Source organism: Bufo gargarizans, chromosome 1, assembly GCF_014858855.1.
Source record: "Bufo gargarizans isolate SCDJY-AF-19 chromosome 1, ASM1485885v1, whole genome shotgun sequence".
In the NCBI taxonomy this organism is placed as follows: domain Eukaryota; kingdom Metazoa; phylum Chordata; class Amphibia; order Anura; family Bufonidae; genus Bufo; species Bufo gargarizans.
The window spans coordinates 696,794,805-696,814,648 of record NC_058080.1 but is presented as its reverse complement, the minus strand read 5'-3'; the positions used below and the strand labels follow the sequence as shown (position 1 = coordinate 696,814,648).

Here is a 19,844-nt window from a genome sequence, read left to right as displayed (position 1 = left end):
TGGCGGAAAAGTTAAAAAAGGAGGTGGAGTTGGGGCGGATGGCGGGCCCATTCAAGGTGCCGCCGGTGCAGGGTTTGCGTGTTTCCCCGTTGGGTGTGGTGCCGAAGAAGGAGCCGAACAAGTTTCGGCTCATTCATCATTTATCTTACCCAAAGGGGGCGTCGGTCAATGATGGTATCGACCCTGAACTTTGTTCGGTGGTGTATACCTCATTTGATGCGGCTGTGAAGTGGGTGAGGCGGTTGGGGCAGGGGACGTTGATGGCTAAGGTTGATGTGGAGGCGGCCTTTCGGTTGCTTCCGGTTCACGTGGAGAGCATGGGGTTGTTGGGGTGTTTTTGGGAGGGGGAATACTTTGTGGATAGGTGTTTGCCAATGGGGTGCTCTCTGTCGTGTGCATACTTTGAGACCTTTAGTTCTTTCTTGGAATGGGTAGTGGTGGACCCATTATCCATTATTTGGATGATTTTTTGTGTTTGGGGCCTGCGAATTCGCGGGTGTGTTCGTTGTTGCTGCACACGGTGCAGTCTGTTTTTGCACGTTTTGGGGTGCCGTTGGCGCAGGAAAAGACGTTGGGGCCGGTGACGGAGTTGTGTTTTTTGGGGATTGTTATAGATACGGAGCGGATGGAGTGTAGGCTTCCGCAGGATAAGTTGGTGGATTTGCGGTTGGAGATTGGCAGGGCCTTGGTCAAGGAGAAGATTAGGTTGAGGGAGTTGCAGTCCTTGCTGGGCAAGCTGAATTTTGCTTGTCAAATTATGCCTATGGGGAGGATTTTTTGTAGGCGGTTGGCTGCGGCTACGGCGGGGGTGGCGGGTCCGTATCATTTTATCAGGTTACGCAAGGAGTTGAAAGGGGACTTGAAGGTGTGGGCGGAGTTTTTGGGTCATTATAATGGTAGGTCTTTGATGATGGCGGAGTTGTGTGATAGTGTGGAGTTCGAGTTGTATACCGATGCGTCGGGGGGAGTGGGGTTTGGGGCCTATTGCCAGGGTCAGTGGTGTGCGGGAGTATGGCCGGATTCGTGGGTGAGTCGGGGCTGGGTGAGGAACATGGCGTTGTTGGAGCTGTTTCCCATTGTAATGGCGGTTGTGTTGTGGGGGGAGAGATTTGAGAACAGGAAGGTGCGTTTTCATTGTGACAATTTGGGGGTGGTTCAGGCTATTAACAGTTTGTCCGCATCTTCTCCGCCGGTGGTTAGGCTGTTACAGTTTTTGGTTCTGCGTTGTTTGTCGATTAACATGTGGTTGGTGGCGGAGCATGTGGCGGATTCTCTTTCTCGTCTACAGTGGGAGCGGTTTCGGCTTCTTGCGCCAGAAGCGGAGCTGGTGGGTCTGGAGTGTCCGTCGTGGCTGTGGGGGATCCTCGAGGAGCGGTGATGGGTATGCTGAGGGATTCGTTGAGCCCGGGTACTTGGAGGGAGTATGGTAAGGCGTGGGCGACCTGGGAAACTTGGAACGGGGCCTGGGGTGTTGGGGTGGGTGATGAGGATGTGCGGTTGCTGATGTTGTTGGGGCAGTTGAAGGGCGAGGGGTGGTCGGTGTCGAAGGTTAATCATTTTATTGCGGGGGTTGCGTTTGGTTTTAAGTTGCGGGGGTTGCCTGATTGGACTAAGGGGTTTTTGGTGCGGCAAGTGTTAAAAGGGTGGCGCAGGGGCTCGGGCAAGGTGGCGGATTGTCGGAGGCCGGTGTCCTTTGAGCTGCTGCTGCAAATGGGAGATAAGTTGGGGGGGGGGGTGTAGTTCCGGTTGGGAGTTGGTGCTGTTCAGGGCGGCATTTGCTTTGGCGTTTTTCGGTGCTTTTCGCTTGGTAGAGTTGGTGTGTGACAGTGTGAGCAGGGCGGGGGGACTCAGGAGTGAGGATGTCGAGTTGGCAGGGGACAGGTTATACGTCCGGATTCGTAGGTCTAAGACTGATCAGGAGAGCAGGGGTCGGCGGTTTACGTTGTTCGCGGTGCCAGGCTGTAGTATGTGTCCGGTGCGGTGTGCAGGTTCTTACGGGGCGGGGTTACCGCGCGATGAGTTTCCTTTTCTTAGGCATGAGGATGGTTCCTTTTTGTCTAGGTTTCAGTTTTTGGCGGTCTTTAGGAAATGTTTGAAGCTCTTGGGTGTGCCGGTGAAGGATTACTCGGGGCATTCATTCAGGATTGGCACGGCGACTGAGGCGGCGAGGTGGGGCGCCAGTGAGGAGGAGATTAAGAGGATTGGGCGGTGGGAGTCGGTGCGTTTTAAGTCATATATTAGGCCTGCATTATTGTAGTAGTATGTGGGGTGGTAGGCGGGTTTGTTAATGTTTCCTTTTCTTTTTGTGTTCGCAGGTTTGGCGGCGACGGCTTTGGTGTGGATTCTGGGGCACTCCTATGTGTTTTGGGGTGCGGTCAGGGCGGATGTACGGCCAAATGGGCGTCAGTTGGGTTTTAGTCAGGAGTGTGCTACGGTCCGGTGGTTAGGTGTGAGAGGTATGTTGTGGGGTGGAGTTTTGCGGGAAGTGCATCGCTTTGTGCGATTGGATCGGCCTCCGGACGTGTTAGTCTTACATGTGGAGGGGAACGATTTGGGCAGGCGTCCTTTTAGGGAGTTGATTCGGGACGTCAAGTTTGATTTGCTCCGGATCTGGGCGTTGTTTCCGGGTGTAGTAACGGTTTGGTCGGACATTGTTCCGCGGAAGGCGTGGAGGGGTGCGAGGTCAGTGGAGAGCCTTAACAAGGCACGGATTAAGGTGAACAGAGCGGTGGGCCGGTTTATGGCAAGGAATGGCGGTGTGGTGGTGCGGCATGAGGTGTTGGAGAAAGGGGAGGGTGCGTTTTGGAGGGCAGATGGGGTGCACCTGAATGCGGTGGGTACGGATTTGTGGGCTCTGGGGCTCCAGAGTGGTGTGGAGATTGCTTTGCGTATGTGGAGGGACGCGCAGGGTTGAGGTGGTCAAGCTGCGCGTTCGTGGAGGCGGGGGAGGTCCTTGAAGTGGAGGAATATGGTGGTACCTGAGGATGAGAGGGCCCCGCGGGAGGGGCTGGACTCTCATTGAGGAGCTGGTAGGAACTAGTTACGCGTCCATCAGTTGCTGCCTCCGAGCTGGGTTCAACGGCTGGGGGCAAGATGGAGACGCAGGTGTTCCAGCGTGTATGGAGTTATTGGGGCTTCTAGGACCTCCCTCGTCATTGGTTAATTTATTGTTATTTATTGTTATATATTTTGTATTTATTTAATAAACGGCTGCTGTGGCCGATAAAATCCAAGCAGTGGTGTGGTGTGTTTATTTCCTGGTGAGGGGTTGGGGGTAAGATGTTGGTTGAGTTAAGGGGACTGAACATATAGCCAGTGCCCTCTTCATGTTCCTACTGTTAATATAGTGATTAGAACTGTATACTGAACCAGTTATATGTGTGTTTACTTACAGTTCCATCAATTGCAAACCACAAATTCAATTGCAAACAAATAAATTCAAATTACATATTGCAATCCAAATTGCATACAACCAATCTTCAAATAGTTACTGCTAACTGCATATTGCAAATTGCATCTAAATTCAGCAAGTAGAACTATTAGACCTCAGATATACCTCTCAGAGATCATAAAGTGCTTAAACAACTTAAAGTGAGAGTACAGATACTCAAGAGAAATATATCCACTATAATTGTATGTTATGTTAAGATTGAACAGTAGAACCACCATCTTATGCATACCGCCATTTTATGATACTTTATTCAACACGTGTTATGTACATGGACTATCTGCTGCGGAGGCGGCAGTGTTATATATGAAGAAAAGTTGAAGTTAATAAAGAAGTTATTTCAATCATTTGCTGTGCTCTTTAAACCTACTGTTTCCATAGAACGGCGCTAGAGGAATTACAGAGTAACAAACAGTCTGGTTAGACTAAAAGTCAGAGATATCAGAATTCTTCTAATGCCACAGCGCAAAAGGCACTTCATAGTGCTGCGCCTGCCACAGCTACCAACAACTTTTTGAAGCCAGAATTCTGGTGTGTGGGGTTTGATAAATCGCCCCACAGTGTGTCTGCACAGTGTTAAGCCGCCCAAACATTTCAGATAATGATCGGCCGCATTGTAGCTGAACATTCATCTGAGGTATCGTTCGTTCCTTACAATCCCACCCGCAACATGCCAGACTGAACTGGCCGACAAGGGAGTCAGTTTAAAAAATAACTCCCTGGTCACGCTAATTGTTCTTGATACAGACAATACAACAAACTGATCTTTGTCGTGATCTGTGGCCATGTCTGGACTTCTGTCGATGGGATGCAGATCTGTCTTTTAGCATGAGCAAATGCACTACGGGCTCTCTCACACAGGTGAGTTTTCCGCCTGGATATAATGCAGCATCGGGACTGAATCCTGACCCATTCAATTCAATGGGTCTGTGCACAGAAGCATAGTTTTTCACGCATCATCTTTGCGTTCAGGGAAAAAAAAAAAAAAAAAAAAAAACGCAGCATGTTCTATATTGTGCGTTTTTCATGCAGTTCTGGCTCCATATAAATTTTTGTGTGAAAAACGGAAGACATCCGGATGCAATGCATTGTTCACTGATGGTTGCTGGGGATGTAGAATGTTCAGGCTTAGGTTTTATTCTTTATGCAATCCAGATACAATCCAGGCAGAAAAAAAAAAAAAAAAACGCACACACTTAAAGGGGTTGTCCGGGTTCAGAGCTGAACCCGGACATACCCTTATTTTCACCCCGGCAGCCCTCCTGAGCCTGGCATCGGAGCATCTCATGCTCCGATGCGCTCCAGTGCCCTGCGCTAGATCGCGCAGGGCACGGGCTCTTTTGTTTTCAATAACACACTGCCGGGCGGTAACTTCCGCCCGGCAGTGTGTTCGGTGACGTCACCGGCTCTGAGGGGCGGGCTTTAGCTCTGCCCTAGCCGTTTTACTGGCTAGGGCAGAGCCAAATCCCGCCCATCAGTGCCGGTGACGTCACCGGGGTTCCTGTCAGCCCCATAGAGAGCCCCGGTACGTCACCGGAACTCAGAAAAATGCCTTTGCCCTGCGCGATTTAGCACAGGGCAAAGGAGAGCATCGGAGCATGAACTGCTCCGATGCTCATGTCAGGGGGGCTGCCTGGGTGAAAATGGAGGTCTGTCCAGGTTCAGCTCTGAACCTGGACAACCCCTTTAAGGAAATCAGATAAAAACTGACTCAACTTCTGTGCAAAGCCATCATTTTTTTCCTGAACAGATCCTGATCCAATACGTATTGCTTGGGGGAAAGAGGCAAAGCCCAAAAAACCCAACTCTGCAGCCACTGGTCCAGATCTGCCACTAGTGTGTCAGGAGAAGTTATCAATGGTCTTCAGAAAATGGTCTAAATAGATTTTTTTTCACCTGCCTTCCATCACCAGAGCTACACGGTAACAGCTCATCAATATTAACCCCTTAAGGACGCACGTATACGTACGGCGCTGGTGGACGTGACTTAAGGACCAGCGGCATACATGTACGGCGGGCTGATCGGGCAGGTGCAGGAGCTGCGCCCACCCAATTAGCGGCACAGACCCGGCAGTCACTGACAGCCGGGCCCCTGCTGCATACGCCGGCATTGGCGAAAACACAAATGCCAGCGTTTTAACCCCTTGTATGCCACGGTCAAAGCTGACATGGAGAGTATGGGTGCCCTCCGCGTCTCCATCGGGTCCCCACGCTGCAGTGGTGGGGACCCGATGGCAGAGAAGGCAAGACCGATGCCTTCCATAGGCATTGGGGCTTCCCTTCTACGGAAGCCTGTGAGATCCAGCCCTTAGGCTGGGTCTCACAGGCAGGCTGTCAGCATAAAAGCTGACAGCCAATGCATTACAATACAGATTGTATTGTAATGCATTGCAGAGGGTATCAGACCCCAAAAGTTGGGGTCACAGAATGCGACAAAAAAATAAATAAATAAATAAATGGGTTTCATAATAAATAAAGTTTCAAGTAAAAGAAAATTTTAAGAAAATGTCCCAAAATAAAAATATAAAAAATAAAATAAAAAAAACACAACACCACATATTGGGCATTGCTGCGTCCATAACCACTGGCTCTACAAAAATATCACATGATCCACCCCCTTACCTGAACGCTGCAGAAAAAAAAAAAATACAAAAAACTGTGCTAAAACAATCTTTTTGTCACCTTACATTACAAAACGTGCAACACCAAGCGATCAAAAAGGCATATGCCCCCCAAAATAGTACCAAACAGTCACCTCATCCTGCAAAAAAAATTTGCCCCTACATAAAACAAATCGGGCAAAAAATAAAAATAAAAACTATGGCTGTCAGAATGTGGAGATACTAAAACATGATTTTTTTTGTTTTAAAAAATGCTGTTATTGTGTAAAACTTAAATAAATAAAAGTATAAATACCGTGATCCCTCAAGATACGATATTTTCAACATACAATGGGTCAAAAAAAGACCATTGTAAGTTGAAACCAGACTCCACATACAATGCCTCAGACTCAGATCCAACCAGTCAAGGCCACTTCTCTGGTAAAATAGCTGTGTAACTAGTTATCAGCTGTTCCTGACTGTTAAATGTAAGGACTTTTTGCGGTCCACAAAACACGGATAGCGCCCGTGTGCCTTCCGCAATTTGCGGAACGGAACAGGAGGCCTATTATAGAAATGCCTGTTCTTGTCCGCAAAACAGACAAGAATAGGACAGGACTCAATTTTTGCGGGGCCACAGAACGGAGCAACACAGTGTCCACATCTTTTGCAGACCCATTAAAATGAATGGTTCCGTATATGGACCGTATGCGGAACGCAGAAAATGGCCCTTATACGGAATGCAAAATACGTGTTGAACGAGCCCTTAGGGTACTTTCACACTTGCGGCAGAGGATTCCGGGCAGGCAGTTCCGTAGTCGGAACTGCCTGCCGGATCCAGCAATCTGTATGCATACAATGCTGTCTTGACACCTTTTTCTGGGAGGTCATTATCACCTACTGACTCCAATTAGGATAATGGAATCAACACCTTTGACCCCATGCTGGGTATAATTACCAGATTCAGTTACATATTTATTCCCAGAGAATTCTTGTACAGTCTCTCAGAATTGTGAAAGCTTGTTGGAAGAACGAGTGAAACGTTTTCAAGAAATTTACAGTACGTCCAGTTGCCTTGATTTGAAAATACTTGTTTGCATCGTCATATTCCGACCCCATAACTTTTTTATACTTCTGTCTACGTTGCTGTGTAAGGGCTTGTTTTTTTGCAGGGCATTCGGTAGATTATATTTGTACCATGATGGGGTATGTACAACCTCCTGTTCATTTTTTATTTTATCCAAATTTTTTAAGGGAAGTACCAATTTAACCAATTTAGATATTTTTTTCAATATGGTGTACACTATACGTAATCAATTCTTTTATATTTTAAGGCGTTTTTGGACGCTGCAGTACAAATTATATATATATATTTTTTTTATGTTAGGGTACTTCCACACTAGCGGCAGGATGGATCCGACAGGCTGGTTACCCTGTCGGATCCGTCCTGCCGCTATTTCGCCGGACCGCCGCTCCGTCCCCATTGACTATAATTGGGATGGGGGCGGAGCTCTGGTGCAGCACGGCAGTTCACGGCGAGAGGCCACCAGACTAAAAAGTCAGACATGCAGTACTTTTGGTCCGACGGCCTTTCGCCGTGCTGCGCCGGAGCACCGCCCCCGTTCCTATTATCGTCAATGGGGGCGGAGCGGTGGTCCGGTGGCACGGCGAAATAGCGGCAGGACGGATCCGACAGGGTGAACAGCTCTGAACTCGGACAACACCTTTAAAGGGGTTATCTGCAACTTAAAGGGAACCTGTCACCTCTACTATGCTACCCTCACTGAGAGTTTCTAAATGTTCATTGTGTTACCCTAAACATATAAATTAAACTTTTAATTCCATTTGCAGACAAATTCAATGAGTATTTTGCATTTTTTGTACTTCCCAACTTTTATGCAAATTAACATAAAAGAGTCATATCTTACTTGTGTGACCAGAGAAGAGTCATATTTTCAAGCTCTGACTCATCTCAGGTTAATTTGCATATGTATCAAATCAGTTTTTTTACACAATAAAAGCACACAGAGCTATGGGGACTGGATATTGCGGATGTGCTAGTGGCCATCTAGTAGCCCATGTCCTCAGCTCTATACCCAAAATCCAGGTGACAGGTTCTATTTAACATCCTGCCCCCTCCCCCAACAATGCCTAGACCTGTGTTGCTGACCATACTTACCTTTCCCCACCCCTCTGCTGGTTTCCTTCCAAATCGCTCCACGGCTGTCTGCTCTACAGCTATAGTGGTCTCCTGGATGGATGCTATAGGAGTCACTCAGAGCAGAGGAGAGTGGCTGTGAAGCAGCTCTATGCAGAGATCTCTTTACTATCAAGCCTCCCCAGTCACCAGACAGAAACTTGCAGGAGCAGAATCTGGGAGAATAAAACTTAGTATTCACACTACTCCTAATGAGGAAAGCTCCACAAAAGGCAAGTTTGTATTCCTCTCTACAGTCCCTATGAAGTGCTGTCAGCAGTTTAGCATGGTCAAAACTGCTGACAGACTCCCTTTAACTCATCTGCACTAATCCCTCACCTCTGCACTCCCTGTCCCAGCTCCACATGCCGGAGATACTAGAAATACTACAGTAGGCGATTCCCAGCATTTCGAGCTGGCACAGGACGTTCAGGACAGCAGGGACTGCAGCACCGTCAGAACGGTAGTGAAGGGGGAATCGGTGGAGGTTAGTTCTTTTTCGCTTTTAACCTTTTCCAGTACGTTTTCTTTAACGTTTTGAACAGGTGCAGACATGGTGATATGTTTGAAAAAGTAGAGATCAAGTGATTTCTATGTAGTTCCTGTCATCTAATTCAAGTTCATTACATCCAGGTGTTCTGTCTGAAGCAGTGGGAATCACAGACTGTTTTCAGCTGCAAAGCAAACCCAGATAAATCTTTACCTGTAGCGTCCTTTTAATTTATCACATTGCTGTGTTCTCAGGGTGACAACGCTGACAATAAAGCAATAAATCCTTATTTGACAGCTGGGAACATCAACACCAACAGATCAGAAACAGCAGGGATTGATCCTTGTGTACACAGATAATGTGCAGTGTAAATGAGACAGGACTACTCTGCAGGATCTCACTGTTCTTAAAAACTATCCTTGAAATATATTCTCAAAATTAAAAGGGCTGTCCAAGATGATTAAAAAGTCTCCAAAAAAATAAATAAAAAAAACTGTTTTGAACAAAAAAAAAAAAAAAAAAAAAACCATACATACATGATATACTCGCCTGTATCTCCAGCGCCATTCTCTGTGAAGCTGGCCCGGTACTCCCAGTGTTGTGCCTTGATACGACTTGTGACCGATGCAGCCAATCACTATCTATCGGTCTACAGTTAAGGATAATGCTTGTTTGCAGCGGTGACATCACAAATCCAGGCAATCACCACTGCGGTTAGTAAACAAACTGGTTTGACTTGCCAGTTTATGTGGACAGTGATTGGCTGCAGTGGTCTCGTGCCAAATAGCAGGTCATCGCTGCAGTTTGCAGCAGAGAAAGGCACTGGAGTAAAACATCATTCTTTAACCTTTCCACGCCCAACAACACAACTGTTAGGGCTCTTTCACACGAGTGGATGCAGTGCGGGTAATCTGTAGCGTGAAAAGTGCCAAGCCCCGTTCTGGACAGCAAAGACACGGAGCATTATCATGATTAATAATGCTCCATGCCTCTCTGTGACCTTTTTACTACAAAATCACAGCGAGATAAAGCGGTCACTGTGATCTTATAGTAAAAAGGTCAAAGAGAGGCAAAGAACATTATCAATCACGTTAATGCTCCGTCTCTCTGCTGTCCGGAACGGGGCTTGGCAGTCTTTCACGCAGCAGATTACCCGCACAGGATCCGCTTGTGTGAAAGAGCCCTAAGTGTATGGAGTGGGATCATCAGCTAATCACGCTCCATACGGGTCAGGTGCTGGCTGTGTAATACCGGCAGCATCCAGCCTCAGAGAGAATGCCGATCGCGGTCATTTAAACCCTCAGATGCTGCAGTTATGTGCCGCTTTTTGGTACTTACAGGGATTTTCTGCCGGATCACCGCTGCACCCCATTATAGTTAATGGGGCCAGACGGCATTCTGCCAGGTCTGTAGAAACTAGCCTCCAAATTGCAAATCAACCATTTTATTAAACACTATGAGAGTAAGGCCTCTTTCACACTACTGTATGGCTATTTCAGTGTTTTGCGGTCCGTTTTTCACGGATCCGTTGTTCCGTTTCCGTTCCGTTTTTCCGTATGGCATATACAGTAATTACATAGAAAAAATTGGGCTGGGCATAACATTTTCAATAGATGGTTCAGAAAAAAACTGAACGGATATGGAAGACATACGGATGCATTTCCGTATGTGTTCAGTTTTTTTTGCGGACTCATTGACTTGAATGGAGCCATGGAACGTGATTTGCAGGCAATAATAGGACATGTTCTATCTTTCAACGGAACGGAAAGCATACGGAGTACATTCCGTTTTTTTTGCGGAACCATTGAAATGAATGGTTCCGTATACGGAACGCAAAAAACGGCCCACAAAACGGAAAAAAAAAAACGGTAGTTAGAAAGAGGCTTAAGGGATGGTGGCATTGCATATTTTGGCAAAATGGTTAATGAAGAACATTTATGTTGCAACCCTTGAAGAAGAGGTACTGAAACGGCGGCCATGCTGATTATTAGCTGGGATTTGAGGAGACCTATAAATAAGGAACACCTAATGGCCTTCGTGATTTGCTTTATCTTTATGTTTCTTTGAGCATTCCCCTCCTTTACCGTGCACAAAACATATACCGATAAATGAAACACAGCACCTTGACAAATGGAACAGCCACAGTCAAAGGATACAGAAGCTTGCATGCTCGCTCGATGGGCGATGGAAATAACAATGGAGACATGGGGCGTGACCACTGACACAAGCAGGCTGCAGCACAAACGCCTTACCGTGTAAATGGCAATTCTACAAACTGCGTAAGAGATCTGGAGGCATTCTGACACTGTCTAAAACCAAAAGACAAGATAGGGTCATCCTGGTCCTTTATAGGAAACAAAGGTCAGCCACGTTCATTTTCAGACATAGCAGGGTGAGCTATAAAGAAGACAAGTCTGTAGAAGTCCAGCTTATAGACAATTAGGGTACATTCACACGACAGTATGTATTTTGTGGGCCACACATACGGATGACTTCCGTGTTGCATCAGTTTATTTTTTGCAGAACTTCAATGGGTTCTTGAACCCCATTTTGTGGCCAAGAATATTTTGCAGAACAGACACCTGGATTATCAGTTGGCTTTCCACATCCGTATGTCTGTTCCACAAAAATACAGACAGACAATATCCTATACCTGGCCACAAGATGTGGTTCACAGATTAATTGAAGTCAATGGTTGCAGACCGCAAAGAAGTTGGATCTAGAGGCGATACCTATGAGCATTATGAGGGCTGGGTCATTAGTCACCTTTTTTAAATGGGCAATGCAAGACAAAAGAATACAGCCAATATCTGCCCCGGTATTCTCTTCCTTGCTGCTGTTCTGTCCCATGGGGCATGTTGGTATCTGTTCTATGGCCAGAGGGGGGGGGGGGGGGGGGGGGGGGCGCAAAAATAGAGAGATTTAAGAAAAACAATCCCCAAAAGGAAATAAAATAAAAAATCTGGGAAGTGGTCAAGGTGATAAACTGGTTCTCGACTGTTCTGCAATAGTCACCGATAATTTTCGTATATACAAGCTCCTGTATCCATTGCCAAGTGTGGGCATGTTTACATCTGCGTTGGAGGTGCCATTCAGGGCCTTCGCCACAGATTTCATTAAAAAAAATAGCGGAGAGAAAAGTCCTGGCTGTTTTCATAGTAGTCCACTGACAACTATTTCTTGTGGCTTCCTATACACACACATGGGCTTGGTGTTCTCAATGAGGAGAGGGGAATAAACCACTGGTGACACACTTGCCTTGAGAGCAACATGCCTGGTCTTGGTCTCCCCACCACCTGTTGGCCAGGCATCTACTACACATTAGATCAGGGTTTCTCAACTCCGGTCCTCAGGACCTACCTACCAGTCAGTATTTGAGAATACCCCACAGAATGAATAACCTAGTCTAACATGTATTACAACCTATAACGTGCAAAAGAAATCTACAGAGTGCCATGGATCCTTGGTCTTAGAAATCGAAGGAAGGACATCAAGACTTATAGCAAGGTCCAGTTTACACATTTTCAAAATTTTATTTGGATTTTCCCTCTTTGTGTACAGTCACGCACAGCAGGTCCTCTGCATACATTCCACAATGGAAAATTAGCAGTCAACTAGGCTGAAATCCACTACCACGAAAAACACCCAAAATGGGCAGAGTGGCGAAACCAACCTCGCCACTAGGTTTTGGAGGGGCCTGGCTACTAGCCTCTTGCCCCAGGATTATGGGCCCTCTCATCAGCCAGGCCTCCTTTGTTCACAAAGGACTTGGACTAACTTGAACCCCTGATCTAATTCGTGCCATTTTGGGATGTTAAATGTCTATGTGTATTGAAAAGGGTCGGACATTGTATACGTTGAGTAGGGAGGTCTGTTCCATTGTCTCTGTGTGTATTGGCGATGTCCTTTGTCCTGAGAGATAATTGAATTACTTCTCGGTTGTCTCCAGGACAGAGGATATTGTGTATTCGCCTGCCTGTGATGATTGCATCAACCTAGTGTGAGGTAATTCCATCACGAGCAGAGGGGAGGATTTTGTGTGGGAGTGTATTGTACGTGGTTATTGGCCGTTTGGGTGGTAACCTTGTTGGAAGAGGTGTATAAAATGCTTGGGTGTTAAAATAAAGAGGCTGCTTTATACCTTCATGAAGTTTTGGCTCATGTTTGGGGAATGCGATAACTACACTCTTGGGGATTGCTATATCACAATACTCCCCTGAGTATAAGCTCTTGTAAGAGCTTGTTCATGGCTCCTGCTCTCTGGGTGTAGGAGAGGTTCACCCACTGGAAGCTGAAGCCCGGTCTTGGGTCCAGCGTGGGTGGAGGACGGTGAGACCCCAACCAAGCTGCGGCGGTTCGTGGGGTCTGCAGTGCGTATGGTGTCAAGTGGAGTGCTTGGAGTCCTTGGAAAGCACTAGGAGCATCTATCGACTGAGGTACCCGGTCGGGGTGCCAGGAGATCCTTTACAGGCAGCATTTGCGGTGGCATTGGTCTTCTGCTGCTCTCTGGCTTAGCAATGCAAAGGTTAAAAAGCTGAGGTTAAAACCTGCAACAACAGCTGACAGGCTACGCATTGCAAACCCATAGCGCAAATCAGTTCATGCTGTGGGTTCTCTCCACATCGTACGGATGAGGAGATGTCAGAGATCTCAACTACTTTTCTTGTATTGTTAATGTTGCGGATTTTCCACAGGATTTACGCCACAGGGTAAGTCATCAATATCAGATACCCCTCATCCCTGCAGATCAGCTATTTGGGAGTAGCCCCAGTATCCAAAGTAGGTGGCGGATGGAGCGGTGAAGTTCTGGCGCTACTTCCAAACAGCTGATCAGGAGGAGGGGGGGCAGAATGTTGGGCACCCATCAATATAAAAGGAGTGGACAACCCCTTTAAGGAGTGTGACAGTGAGGGGTTTGGTCTGGGAAAACAGGTATTTTCCTCTCAGCATGTGCTGCTGGGCTGATTTACATCCAGGTGAGGTCAAATACCGGATTTTAAGTACCGGTCCGAGTTTTGGCAGCACCTGGCTGTCCTTAAATAGGCAGCTAGGCTCAGAAGCCATGTCTGTGTGCTGGGACCTGAGGCCTGTGCTGGGCTAGAGAGCCGAGATCCGTGTGTCAGGGGAACAGGCCGCCTAAAGCCTGTATTTGGACTTTCTGGGACAGAACTGCCACCAAGGAGACTTTTTGTTATATTAACTTGCTATTGGGTGTGAAGTAACACCAACGCTGCAAAAGTGACATTTTATTTTGGCACCATGTATGAATAAACACTAAAGTTTGAATTACAAACTTGTATTTTGCCTCTGTACTGCGCCCGCTTAGCCTAACTACCGGAGCGAATCCCCACAATTGGTGGAGAATGCGGGCAAGCGCAGAGAGGCAGGCGTAAGCGGCAAAATATTATTGTTGGTTTGTTTTGCTTTTCCCGCCAGGCACAGTTGTATGCCTTGCATTAAACCCGCTAAATTTCAACCTGTGACCATTGACAAAATGGAGGCGGTAATGAAGGCCCTCGTGGAGGCTAACAAACAGCAGCAAGAAACAAATCTGCACCAGCGGGAGGTTAACAGGCAGCAGCAAGAAACAAACCAGCTGCTGCTACAACACGCAATGGCTTTGCAGACGGCAGGAGCAACACAGAGCGTCCATGATGCCTAGAAAGCAGTCCCTGCGGCAATCCCCAAGATGACACCCGCAGATGTCAAAACCTACCTGGCGATGTACAAGAAGGTGGCCACAAGGGAGAAGCTACCCCGAGATCAGTGGGCTGAGGTCGTCGCTCCGTTCCTGGCATCCGATTCCCAGCAGGTCTATTTCAACTTGCCGGACAATCAAGCGGCCGAACACCAGAAAGTCAAGGGTGAGATTCTGGCAAGACTGGGGGTGAATGTGTTGGTCCGGGCCCAGCAGGTGCATCAGTGGGGGGGGGGGGGGGGGTTCAACCCGGCTGAGCTTGCAAGACCCCAGTATTATAACTTACTTCACCTCTTGCAAAAATGGCTACAGCCTAACGTGCCAAGTCCCACTGCTATGCCGGATCGTCTGTTAGCCGATATGTTCTGGAAGGCATTGCCATACCCTCTCCAGCACTGAATCAGTCAGGTGTCTCCTGGCATGCTCTCATGCCCTTGAGATGGCTGACCTGGTGGAGCGCTATGAAGCTACCAAGAATCTACAGGGGAAATTGTCACCCCATGCCAGGAGATTTGAGCCGATAAAACTCACCCGGGATGTACCCATGGCGGACCTAGCGCCGATAGTCTGCTGGCGGTGTCAGGAGCCTGGCCATGTAAGGGCTGACTGTCCCCATCGGGTTGAGCCCATGGACACTAACTATGGCTACCGTCAGAATATATACACACCTATATGCCAGGAGTATGTGTGCAATAGGTACCCCAGAGTCTCTAGATCACCTGTGCCAGGTGGAAGTGGGAGAAACTCCGGCGGAGGCTCTGCTGGACTCAGGGAGTCTGGTGACCCTAGTAAGGGCTACCCTGGTGCGGTCTAGAGTATACTGGCTGGGAAGTCGGGGTGATGTGCATCCAAGGAGACTTAAAAGACTACCCCACCGCACTGGTGTCGCTAACCACGGTGGCCGGTAGATTGACCCACAAGGTGGCTGTCACCACAAATCTACATTATGAACTCATAATAGGGAGACTTCCTGGCACTGTGGCCTGCTACGAGAATTAAAGATACCCATGAGACAGGTGGTAACCCCAGCAGAGTGGCCTTGCTCCGGGGAAGACCACAACCCTGGGAACCCGAGGCCAAAGGGCCAGCGGTAGGGGTGACCGCCACTTCGGTGGAAGAGGGGGAGAAAACTCCACTGAGTGTGATGGAGGACTTGCTGCCGGGTCCTGAATTGGCAGAGCTGTACAGCACAATGTAAGTCACTGTTATGGGGGACACTGTGGATCAGACTTATGTGGGATCTGTGGATGTTACTGTTAGGGGGGTGCTCTAGATGTGACTGTTATGGGGACACTGTGGATGTAACTGTTATGCTGGCACTGCGGATGACACTTATGGCAGCTCAGTATGAGTGATAGGGATCATGCAAACTACTGGGATCGGCCCAGGAATCCATGTCTCAGTCTATGTCGGCCACAATTTCCAGGCCAACCTCGGCTCCCCTGACCAGATAATAGACTGGCTGTATCATACATTACTGTCATATCGTCAGATGTGGCGAAATCACGGACAGCGTTTCCCAGGCTGATCATCGTCTTATCTCACGTGCATCACACATGTTGGCCCAAGATAAACCCTTCAGCAGTCAGGACCAAAAAAAAAAAAAAAAAAAAGAAAATTAGGCCTCATGCACAGGACCGTATCCATTCTGCTTTCTTCAATTAGCAGATCTGCTAAATAAGGATACTGCCTGTGTGAGATGTGCATTTTTTGCCCAGAGCCATTGAGTTCTATGGGTTTTAGATCTGCATTATGAGGACCAGAATAAGACATGTTTATCTTTTTCATATATATAATAATATGCGGGTCGCACACGGACAGTATCCTTATTTAGCGGATAAATGTATATGGTAGTGTGCTTAAGGGTTTAGATACACAGCTCAGCAGGCTGTATCATTCAAAGTGGGATTAGATACACAGCTCAGCAGGCTGTATCATAGACGACGGGATTAGATACACATCATATCGCACACATACATGTTAGGATTAGGCCTCCTTCACACGACCGTATGGCTTTTTTTGTGTTTTGCGGTCCGTTTTTCACTGATCCGTTGTTCCGATTTTTGTTTCAGTTTCGTTTTTCCATTCCGTTATGAAGTATGGCATATACAGTAATTACATTGAAAAAATTGGGCTGGGCATAAAAAGTTTTCAATAGATGGTTCCACAAAAACGGAACAGACACGGGAGACATACGGAGTACATTTTTGTGGACCCATTGACTTGAATGGAGCCACGGAACGTGATTTGCGGGCAATAATAGGACATGTTCTGTCTTTCAACGGAACGGAAATACGGGAACGGAATACTTATTTTTTTTGCGGAACCATTGAAATGAATTGTTCCGTATACAGAACGGGAAAAAACGTCCCGTAAACTGAAAAGAAAAAAAAACGGACGTGTGCAGGAAGCCTTAGATACAGATGTGTTTGGATGTGCTTGCTGATTCCAGCTGTTTATTACACTCTGGAGATTGTGAGGGAAGAGCCTGTGGACGGTCAGTGATGGGATTTGGGCTACTTTTACATTGGCGTTTTGGTTTCAGTTTGCGAGATTCATTCACGGATCTCACAAGTGGTCCAAAATGGATCTGTTTTTCTCTTAGTGTATTCTGAATGGATAAAGGATTTGGTCAGAATGTATCAATTTGGCTCAGTTCCGCCTCCATTAGGCTTTGGAGGGGGACACCAAAACGCTGTCTGACGAAACTGAGCCCAACAGATCCGTCCTGACACACAATGTAAGTCAATGGGGATGGATCAGTTTTCACTGACACAATAGAAGACTTTCAATGGTCTTCAAGACAGATCCGTTTTGGCCATGTTAAAGATAATACAAACAGATCCGTTCTGAAAGGACGAATGCGGTTGTATTATCTGAACGGATGCGTTAGTGCAGATCCATGACGGATCCGCACCAAACGCGAGTGTGAAAGTAGCCTTAGACACCGAGTGAGAAGCATATTCATGTCTGGGTGTAGAAAGAAAGACACAGGAGTTATAGATTGAGTAGCTGCTGCAGGCAGAGCAGTGGGGGGTGTCGCCAGCCTCTGACTCGCTGTGCAGTGCAGCCAGGATTGTGTATCAATAAAGTTATGTATTCAACAAAACAAGAAGGGGAGAAAGTAAAACAGATCTGCCAGGATAATGTGATGTCTTCTGGGGGGGGGGGGGGGGGGGGGAGCTCAGATATGAAAAACAGGTATTGGGGGCATATGTATGGATGGTGAAGGGTGTTAGTGTCATGGTCCCTCCTGTGAGAGGTGAGAAGATCGGATAGATTTACTTCAGGCGAGGCTGACAGGTCTCTTTTTTTTCCTCTATGTATGTTGTTGTTTGGCAGGATCTCACCTCTCCTCAGGTGCCGCTCGTTATCAGTGATTAGGCTCTATTTAGATCCGCCTCACACTGCTGACCATGCGGTTGATAGCTTCTGCTTGGAGTTGCTAGTGCTGGTTTGTCTTGGATACTGCTCCTCCATACATCTCTAAGCTAAGTGCTTGTTGCCTTCGCTGTTTCTCATTATCTGGAGTGTGTTGTTTCTAGGCCTCAGGGAGATGCAAGTTCCTTCATTCTGGAAGGAACCAGCTCTCATACCCTGCTACCTATCGTAGGGCTCGTCAGTTTTAGCAGGGCTTTAGGTATCCGGTGTATAAAGTATTTCCACCATCAGGATCTGCTCATACTGGCAGGAGTTAGGGAAAGGCCTAGGCATTACTAGGTGGTCACCATCCCTCTTCCTTAGCTTTTGAGGCCTAGATTGTTGTCCATTCATTGTGATGTGTATTTGGCATTTTCCCTTCTCCTTAACCTTTGACATTATCAACCGCCCAAAACGGTTATCCTTTGTTTTATCAGTGCAGCTATCGATGCAGTTTCTGCACTGGTCGATCGTATGCAGGGGCTGTCTTTGGAGGTGGCTAACCTCCGCACGGCTGTTGCACAGTTTCAGAGATCACAGACTGTGGTGGGTTCTGGCAGCAGGAACCAGGCCTGCCCTGAACTGAAGGTTGCTCTCCTGGATAGGTTTTCTGGGGTAAGTGACAACTTTGTTCGGTTCAGGGAATCGTGCAAATTATATTTCAGACTGCGTCCTAGCTCTTCTGGGGACGAAAGTCAGAGAGTTGGGATTATTTTTTCGTTGCTGAAAGATGACACTCAATCTTGGGCTCTCTCTTTATCAACTGCTTCACAATCCCTCTGGTCGGTAAATTAATTTTTCAGAGCTCTGGGACTTATCTACAATGACCCCAATCAGGTTTCCCTGGCCGAATCTAAGTTGTGTTGCTTGCGACAGAGAGAGCGTTCAGCCGAGTCCTACTGCTCCGAATTTAGGAGGGGGGCAACTGATATGGAGGTGAATGACCCAGCTCTACGTAGTTCATTTTGTCAAGGACTGTGATAACCTGAAGGACGCCTTGGCATTTCACGCAAATCCAGAGTCATTGGAGACGGCCAGGTGATAGATGCCTGAGGGGGAGATCTAAAGTTCCTCTCGCTCGGGATGTATTATGATACAGGGAAGCTGTCTCTTACACACTGGGTAAAGAGTTACTTGAGCTTGTGTCTGGTGATGAGCCAATGCAATTGGGTCAAGTCACACCTGGACCAGGTGATAAAAACTTTAGGGTTAAGAAAAGACTTTGCTTTTTCTGTGGTCAAGGAGGACATTTTGTTAATGCATGCCCTTATGTTAAACATCAAGGTAAAAGGGGAGGGAGTCCTAATGTGTCTAGTCCTCTTCTCACTCTTGGTAGTGTGGATGGGGAAGTTGAGAATGTATTTTTGTCTTTTACCAGTAGTACCAGATTTTTCCTGCCTGCCAAGATGGCGCTAGATTCCAAAACTGTGGAAATTGAACTATTTAATGACAGTGGGGCAGGGGTTAACTTAGTGGATGGCCAGTTTGTCCGTATGCATGGTTTGAAAACAAGCGCATTAGACAAAAATATTTCTGTGTTTGCGATTGATATCGCCCCTGTCTCTCAAAAGTGTCTGTCTCAAATGGTGCAGAACATTTGCCTAAAAGGTGGGAGATTCTCATATTGAATCTATTTCATGTTTTTTGCTGGAGAGTTTGCCTGCTACTCTGGTGGTAGGTTTACCATGGTTAACCAAACATAACCTTGCTATCGATTGGAAAGAGAGACAGATTCTCGATTGGAGCGATTTCTGCCTTGACAACTGTCTTAGCACGTCGCTTTCTGTTGTAACTACCCTTAGAGAATACATCAGAAAGGAAAGGAGGTAACATTTTAGTAGAGACCAGGAGTTGCCTCCTCATCAGGAGTATGATTGCCCCATCAACCTTATTCCCGGAACTAGATTACCAAAGTCTCGGTTGTACAATCTTTCTGAACCCGAAAGAGTAGCCCTGCGAGAGTAGATCAACAAGAGTTTGGCTAAAAGTCA

At 47.1% G+C, this 19,844-nt stretch overlaps 1 protein-coding gene across 4 annotated transcripts in view; it reads right to left on the bottom strand.

The window, feature by feature from the left end:
- Positions 1-19,844, bottom strand: part of ARL15 (ADP ribosylation factor like GTPase 15) — a 277,051-nt gene that overhangs the window by 229,728 nt on the left and 27,479 nt on the right. For 2 of the 4 annotated variants that reach the window (XM_044292592.1, XM_044292595.1), the window contains exon 2: positions 10,988-11,044. The exons of the other annotated variants lie outside the window; for them this stretch is intronic. In XM_044292592.1, the coding sequence (XP_044148527.1) occupies positions 10,988-11,044 (57 nt within the window). The remainder of the gene's footprint in view (positions 1-10,987; positions 11,045-19,844) is intronic. 4 annotated transcript variants of the gene reach the window in all.